Raw genomic sequence first — 8,663 nt, 5'->3', positions numbered from 1 at the left:
TTAGGTTAACAAAAGTTTTATTAAAAACGTTCGGCGGTGTGTTATAAAATTGCTATCCTGGTCCCTTTGAGGTCTGATTTACATTATTGTGAGAGCCGCAGTACACTAGATAAGGGTGGTTCGAGACAGGGCGGATTAAGGCGGGGGCTGAGGGGGCTGCAGCTCCAGGCCAACCAACAAAATAGGCCCACCGCTAACAATTTAATAAAACCAACCGATGTTATCTTTGTATAAAAAGTTATATTCTAGAGCAGCGATTCCCAAACTGGGGTCCGTACAGCTGTTTCAGAGGGTCCGCAAGGAGAATTAGTCTTTAAGTTTTTAAACATTAGTCTATGTTTTAAACATTTATCTGTCATCATTATTGTCTTTAGTTTTACTTTATTATTCGATCATATAGCGTGTTTTATGATGCCTCTTGTAACATCACAAATCATCTGTTATACTGTACTATCCGTTGTAAGCGAATCGTTTGCCTTAGTTAGAAAGTTGTTACTTTAGAAAGAATCGTGACTGCACTCGTAGTGTATTACAAGAAAAATAGGTCAACTGACCCTTAATTTTTTATAGGGCCGCGAAATATCAAAATAATTGCAACGGGTCCACCAAGCAACAACACTTTACCTAACCCCAAACCCCACCCCTAAGTAGTCCACTAACTTCCATAATAACCCTAAAGCATTTTATAATCCCAACCATTACCCACCATTAACCTAAAACAAAACTCGCGTGCGAATACTTTAATGTTCGTTTTATTTTTTTTTCGTCATAACGGGACGTCGTAAAACAAGCACTCGATTAGTGAAAACCCTGTTCTGGAGCGAACTCTTGCGCAAATATGCAACTTAAGTTAAATCTAATCATGATAATTTTGGAAACAAATTATTGGGGCTATCAACTCTACAGCTGAGAGACTACACAGAAACCAAAAAGTAACGAAACACAAAAAGTATTTATACAGTTTCAAACATCGTAAAGCCATTATGGATTCCTGGCCCGAGTCCACATGGCCCACGTCGGTGCTCATACAGAAAAAAAATTGCTTTTAAGAAGCGGAAAACTTTTAATAGTGTAATCATAAAACATACCATGATATATGCATGGTACCTGGACTAAAGATATGCTATATTACCCGGCTAAAAAATAAAAAAGATTTGCACGCAGTGTAAAACTTGTTGTTTTTACATGTAGTTATAAGATGACCAAAAAAGTAAAAGGGTACCAAGGCCTGCTTGTTTTAAATATTTAAACGCATGAGGCACTGAAAAAAAAATAATAATTAACTGTTTTAAATTTAAAGTGCATCGCGGATTGCACAAATTTTCATAAGAGCAGCATATCTGCAATCCACGATCTAATTTATAATGCGTAAATTCACATTTAACGGAGCTTTATTTTGTCTATATTTCTAACGTGAATTTAAGCCACGGCCACATAGCAGCATTGGCTTTTGAAACAATAAACAACATTTCCGGTAGTTATTGCACAGAAACACAGATGCTATATTGTCTCAATGGAAGGCTTTTTAAAAGTTACTTTTCTGTTGAGCTGTGTTCTCGGCTTTTTGCAATTCCTGTCGTTTGTCTTGGTCCCCAGTATCATCGGCGCGTTTTCCGCACCAACGATTGCCGTTGTTGAGCTGTTTAGCTGCACAGTGGACCTGACTTCGTGTGGGCTGTCCGAATTCGGATTCAGGTTAGGTGATCCCGGTTGTTTCATGATGGAGCGGACGGGCGACCTGGGAGTGTTTTGCTGCAGTGAGTCCTCGGCGAGAGAAGTCGCCGCACTGTACGTTCCACGTGACACAAAAGTTCTTATGGGCAACTTTCGGTTGTTGCGCCCTTGTACTAATATAATTATACCGCCAAGCAGGAGTCCTATCGGCAAATAGAATACGACGTGTGCATAATCGAGATACCACGGCTCCCTACGCCGCCGTCTATTCTTGTACTTTTTCCGACTATTCTCGTAAATAAGTCGAAAGCCGTTACCTTGGTGAGGAAACACTGTTGTATAGTTTAATATGGTTGTACTGCCGTTAAAAAGAACCGCTATCACGCGTTTGCTGCGAATGTTTAGTGCCTTGACTCGAATCTGTGAGGCAATTGTCTCTTTGTTGGTGTTATTACTGAATGAAGAAATATTTACTTTTTGTTCTGTTGCTGATTCAGTGGAACTCGGGCCTTTACAAAAATCGCGACGAACTTCATCAAATTCAGCATAGTCAAGATTCGTGGAATTATTTTCCGTTGTAAACGTTTCATTATTGTCCTCGATGGCCGCCAGGCTGCCGTTATATGTTGTCACCACGAGCCCTTCGCAGCATGAAATGTCGGGGATGTCAAGGTGGTCTACGATGAAGTAGCCATACCGAGCTGACTTGGGACGTTCGATGCGCCAAACACAATGAAGGAAATTTGGCGAGTCATCAGGAGTGCTAACATTGAACACCGGACTTCGGAGCACCAAGTTGTTTTGCACTAAACCCCCGCAGATATAGTACAACAGCGATGCTTCGAACTTGCCTACGGGTCCTGTGCGCGTGTAGTTAATAAACAGGGTGTTAGTGGTCGAAACGGTGTGGGCCAGGAAGCGACCGATATCTTGAGGTCCGCGAAAGAAACTGAGAAGGCTTGAATTGGAAGGTGTGCCATCGTACACGTAAATTGTAATTACATATGGGTAGTAATAGTTGAACTGCACATTCGTCACCGACAGGCCAACCTATAAAAATACACAAAAAACAGTGTTTTTCACAAATGTTTATTTAGAGGCCAATCAAACCCTTACTCGCTATGAAGGTATAATCAATTATATATATTAACTAAGCTTGTAAAATATTAAGCATAACAATATAATTAGATAAAAATACAGACTCCAGCAAGAAGCCCGAAAATGGAATAATATAACGTCGGAATAAGACCCCTATCTATAATACTTACAAATAAAATTCCCATTAATGATAAAATCGGAATCAAGCTTAAACTTGTCGGGAAAAGACGTATACTTTATAATAATTAAATTTAAACAACCTCTTCCATAATACCAAAACTTTATCTAACTCCACAATTAACTAAATCTTTAACAAAACTTCTGGGTTCTTAAACGTCTTTTAACGAGGACCCCTAAAAATACTTAAGTACATGTAAATTAGGTTCGGCATAAGATTTATTATAAATGGCATCGTAAAACGAAGTTATATAACAAGTAGACCAAAGAAACATGTTGTTTTCGGTCATACAAATATAAAACTGGAAACAGTATAAACACATTCATAAACAAGGATGCAAATGTTTTTTGTGTTAAACTCTATTCATTTGAAAAATAAACGCGATACGCATTATATGGCATCTTGCGTAGTTTCATTCATATACTCTACTCTACACTACACTACAGTCCAAGCAATATTTGAATCTCCTTATGTGCATAGTGCGACACGCTTCCTATTGAAATTTTGCTGATTCAAAACAAGTTCACGCAATTTTTACGTGCTACGCACAATTAGACTGGGTTTTAGTAACATATTTGCGCACTATAGTTTGCTCGAGAACAACAGGTGTTGTTTAGATTAATTGTATTATAACGTAATGTTGTGACGTTATACTAAAAAAATCGCATGCCGCCAACCTAAATAAAATTTCTGGATTCCCCCTGTTCTCGCAATGGCTTTATGTAGTGGACCTTCAATAGCTCTGTCAAGATTATTATGGACCGCGACAAAAAAGTTTGCCGACCAATGGTCTATATTGTATTATAGATTATTCGCTGTTAATATTGTTAATTAATAGGTTAAATTACCAAGTTTTGCAAATTATTATTGATAATAAGGCTTACTGTGAGAAATGGTAGAGGAGCCCGTATCCACCATTCGCAATGAACAGTTTCCACCCTTCCGAGAGGCTGATCGATCGGTCTCGCGAGGTAGTCTGCTACCAAATGTTGTCCACATGCAGGCGCTTAAGATTAAATACTTCGTGTAATGTCAATTCATGGAAATCAAATTTAAAGCAAACGCTGTATGCCAACCAAGTTCATCGCTTGACAATTTTAAACGTTTTCATCGATCCCTATGTTTGACAAAGCGTATACACCGCGGTTAACAGTATCTGGAGTTGTCTCCGCTCTTGATTATTTCCAATTTAGTTGTGAATACAAGCTAACACAGTTAATATTGATGTTGTACCATCCTTGTCGGGCTGAGCAGGGCAGATTAATCATCTACCTCTACTTTACTCATTGTCAACAAACATGTGAGTAATATGAACTGCTATGACACAGACCGACATAATGGAAAACCCTTTACAGCCGGAATTTTTTAAAACATTTTACCAATTTAATTTTATTGTAATTTACCACGTATTCAGAATAAATACAGTTATTGCAAAAAGAGTATTCTTGCAAAAAGAGTAACATGAGACAAAGAAACCGCAAAACTTTAAATAGGTTTCTGACATGAACATTTTCTTCCACAAACAGTAAAGTTTATAAGTCATAAAAAATCGTTATTGCTCAGGTTTGTTTTTGTAATTACAATAAGGAATAGTAGCCAAAACAATTTTAATCCAAGTACATCAATCGAAAAAAAAAACAATTTCGATCATGTTGCGATTTGAATGACTCAAAATTTGGTCATTCATGTCAGTCGCTCGAATTCGGACTGTTGCCTAGGCAGGCGATCATAAATTATTTAAAGGTGACAGCATGTCGTTTATGCAATGGTTCCATACAACTGTGAGAAACTTGTCTGCAACTTGCTGTTGAGGACGGAAAACGTCATTAGGAACAAAATTTAAAAAAATTATAAGTTAAACCCATGCAAAATCATTCAATTCACATACCCGTTGCTTCTTTTAAAGTTGATCGACCGTTATTCGGTGATTCGTTTTTTGAGGTATCAATGTTCAATATTGATGAAGATTCTGCAAGTAGTACTTGAACGTTTAGCTGTTGGCAAAATTATGTTTAACAAATTGCTACCAGCAAGCGAATGAGACAAGCGTTTATAGCAGGGGTCGACAACCTTTTTCTAGTCGCGGGCGAAAACCAACTCAGAAAGGTCTCTGCGGGCCGCACAAAATGTTAACTAATAATTGTATTATTAACATGTTAGAATAGTGAATCAGGAGGGCCTCGGATCGTTTTTGCACTTAAAAACGTCCAATATTTTAGAATAAGTACGTTTTCCGTTTTTCCGCGACGCACTTGGCAATCTTCCACGGCGCAACGGTAATAAAGAGCTAATCTAGTTCAAATGACAGCATCAAATCGTAAACCAACCGGACGCAGAATGGTCATTCTTACGTAGTTAAAATAGTCAAAAAGTATGTGAAATAGACTCGTTTCTAATTTATGAAAGAGGCGGCGGCCGGATCCGGCCCGCGGGCCGTAGGTTGCCTACCCCATGGTTTATAGCTATAGGATACAAGCTTGAAGCTACCACGAACAGTGCAAAATGCGAAATCTGTTAATGAGTTTTTCCACACTTAAAAGCAATTCAAAAATCAAAATTAAAATCGAAAAATTACTGAAATCTTCTATTCTATCACATTTGATGAGTAGCCTATTTAAGCACGAGAAGTAGAAGATAGGCTTCATGAGTTTACATCTGAACTATATGGTTTTGTACCTAATAATTTAGTAATTGCAAGAATAAAATGCTCTATAGGCAAGCTCAACAATTAAAGATTTAGTAAGCCAAATTAAGACTGTTTGGCAGTGTTGTAAACAAGTCATTTTGAAATGACTGAAGTCCCAGTCAAGTGATTTGAAAAATAACTTAAGTCCAAGTCAAGTCTTTTGCAAAAATCACAAGTCAAGTCCAAGTTATCGGTTGTCCAAGTCAAGTCCCAAGTCATTATGAGAGCAAGTCAATTTCAAGTCATGTCATTGACATAAAAGCAAATTGTTAACCTTATCAAATTGATAAACTCGTCCGATTATAAGCAACAATTTGACTAAAAAATAACTCAAACGAAATATACAGCAATAAAAGTGTTTAATGTGTAAAACTTGAGATGAATGTTAATGAAAAACACTTAATTAAATCCCAAGTTATTTGACAAAATGACTTAAGTCCAAGTCAAGTCATTTGTCGAAAAGTCTTAAGTCAAGTCAAGTAATTTTGGTCAAAGGACTTAAGTCAAGTCAAGTCATTTGAAAACAGTGACTTAAGTCAAGTCAATGACTTAAGTCATTACAAAGCTGCTGTTTGGCCTCAAAATGGATGACATTGCTACGGCCAAAACATATAAAGCTTGTGTGAATAGTTTTGGAGAAAAGATTTGTTGCATCCAATAACTTTTTTGCGCATGGTTATCTTTTAGCAATAATTGATTTCTTGTATTTGTAGAAGCCACTTTGTCATATTGTGTTTACACAGAGAATTTTTGTTTTAATCGATGTGTCGTAACGGAAAATTTTCAGTAAAAATCTATGGCCTAAATTCTTTGCAACCACATTGTAATGTTTGCGTTACTCCTTGCAGCCAATGTGCAAACGATAAGCGGAAAGTTTTCGGTAAAATTCCGTTACGTAGATTTCTTGCAACCACATTGTAATGTTTGCGATATATCTTTGCAACGAATGCCTTGTTACACCAATTTTTATGCGTCAGAGCTGTATGTGATGTGACGTATATCCGTTTAATGTGAGCGCTTTGTTTTGAAATTCGCCTTATTATCAACAATCCAGAATTTTTAGAATCGAACGCCAGTTACGTCGCAATGTAGATCGAAGCGCTTTTGTTCAAGCCATATTGGGACAAAAATATTATTTCCGTCTATAAGAGTCGAGAGAAAAAGGTTTAGACCACGCCTTGTTATCACGTGATATTTTGTTAAGTATTATAAGAATTAGTGACGTAAATCTTTCTTTATCGCAGAAATTTTCTTAACTGATTCTCGTCTATAAATAGCGTGTTCAATCAATATAAAATGGGCTTTTATAGCTACTACTCAGACAGCAAACTCGAGTGCTTTTGTGACTGAACCAGAGAGAGGCTTTTACAGCTTTGACTGAAGACAGCAAAAGTTGACTGTTCATGTATCTGAACTAAAGGAAAGAATTGGACCTGAATGGCCTCACGAAAGACAGGCCATCTCAAATCTTGTAGGAGTGTGGTCGATTCATCTTGGCAATTATATAAATGAAGACTCATTAATCGGACCCGCACCCCTTCAAATTCAAGGCAAAATAGCATTGATATATTCAAAGAGATAAATTAAAATGGATCAGATTAGGTCATAAAAATCAAAAGTAAAATGTGTTACGTGCAAAACTTAAAATAAATTACTTAATTTTATAATGAAAAATACTTTTTGTCCAAATGATTTAGGTCGAGTCAAGTCGTCATTTGAAAGCCGTGACTTAACTGCGCTTTTGACTTATGTCATTACCACACTGGCACTGCTAAGCACAATTCAATACAGAGGTAAAATCAATTTTAGATTCAATGGTCAGATGAAACAGTCAACTAGAAAGATTTCAAGTTTGTCTTAAACTGGGGTATTGTCTGGTTTTTAACCATGGCGGTTTACGATTATTATATTAACTTCACTGCAACTGGCCGTCTGTCTCTGTGGCGCAATGGATTAGCGCGCTGGACTTCTAATCCAGAGGTTCCGGGTTCGAGTCCCGGCAGGGATGAACGTTTATTTTGTTAGTTTTTAAGCAGGATGTTATTATCGCAGCGTCTTAATATTGTAAGTTTCAAATCAAAGGAAAACACAAGGCGAGCTCGTAAATACAACTATACTTTAGGCTGGTTTAAATTATTCAGAAATATAAATTTTGATTTACCTCCATTTGAATACAGCTGTAGAAAAATCCAAATATACAGTATACGATTCATCTGATTCGTTTTGTAGATGTCCAAGACTTGTGGTATAGTTTCGATAACATTTTGTTCCTCATATATTATTATTTTAATCACTTTGCATTAAATAGCACATGTTGTTCGAAGCCTGTTAACATGTTAAACATGACGAATTTATAAGCAGTGAAAGATATAGACTTGTGTCGGCATACAACTTTTTGAGTTTGCAACATTTGAAAAACAGCTTTTAAATAAAATAGTCATTGTCTTTCTAATTAAATTTATAAAATAAGTTAATTTCCTGAAGGGCCTGGAATCTCGTTTAATGGCTTTTGGATTTAGGAAATACCTATTAAACATATATATGAGCCTTGGACTAAGAAGTACTAAAATACGGCAGTCCACATTTAAGGTCTAAAAACAAACGAATTACAGTTCACAAAAACAACAGCTAACGAAACTCGATGAGTGGTTTTATTGAAAAGCTTATGTGCAAAATAACAGTGTTTGGATGATGATATCACTTTTGTTGCCCGCTCACCTGTCTTGTTTTTACTTAAATAGCCTTATCCGAAAGAGTTTATTTACCCGACAAATACCGTATTTTTCAAGTTTAAACCGTCTGTTTTACATAGGACAGCAACCTTTTACTTATCGCGAGTAAAAGTCAAACTCAGAAAGCTGAACCATAAATTCGTAATAAATCTTAACTGACTTTTCGCTGTTGTTGTAACGTGTTGTTTTTAGGCATTTTTTCACAACAAATGTTGATCTAGGGCGGACCTAGGGTTTTATGCAACTGAAAATCAACAAAAACAAAATTTTGCTCTAACAAATTTCGAAAAGAAGG

The 8,663-nt window shown here is 36.7% G+C and overlaps 1 protein-coding gene and 1 non-coding gene across 2 annotated transcripts; one reads left to right on the top strand and one right to left on the bottom strand.

Moving 5' to 3' along the window:
* Positions 1-779: 779 nt before the first annotated feature.
* Positions 780-7,957, bottom strand: LOC146148194 (uncharacterized). The gene is made up of 4 exons (XM_083387635.1): positions 7,798-7,957; positions 4,839-4,919; positions 3,835-3,956; positions 780-2,724 (listed from the first exon to the last, which is right to left on the bottom strand). The coding sequence occupies exons 1-4, from the start codon at positions 7,847-7,849 to the stop codon at positions 1,501-1,503; spliced, it is 1,479 nt and encodes a 492-aa protein (XP_083243761.1). The 5' UTR covers positions 7,850-7,957; the 3' UTR covers positions 780-1,500.
* Positions 7,571-7,644, top strand: Trnar-ucu (transfer RNA arginine (anticodon UCU)). The gene has a single exon. It is a non-coding gene; the product is annotated as a tRNA-Arg (tRNA).
* Positions 7,958-8,663: the final 706 nt, after the last annotated feature.

Source organism: Ascidiella aspersa, chromosome 4 (assembly GCF_963924565.1).
Source record: "Ascidiella aspersa chromosome 4, kaAscAspe10.2, whole genome shotgun sequence".
Taxonomy (NCBI): Eukaryota; Metazoa; Chordata; class Ascidiacea; order Phlebobranchia; family Ascidiidae; genus Ascidiella; species Ascidiella aspersa.
Note: the sequence above shows the minus strand (reverse complement) of the source record. Positions and strands in the feature narration are given on the sequence as shown.

Coding starts and splice junctions, on each gene's coding strand:
- LOC146148194 (XM_083387635.1), bottom strand. CDS start 7,849: ATGAATCGTATACTGTATATTTGGATTTTTCTACAGCTGTATTCAAAT. Junction 4,920..7,797: donor ACAGCTGTATTCAAATGGAG/GTAAATCAAAAT, acceptor TACTACTTGCAG/AATCTTCATCAATATTGAAC. Junction 2,725..3,834: donor CTCCTCTACCATTTCTCACA/GTAAGCCTTATT, acceptor GTATTTTTATAG/GTTGGCCTGTCGGTGACGAA.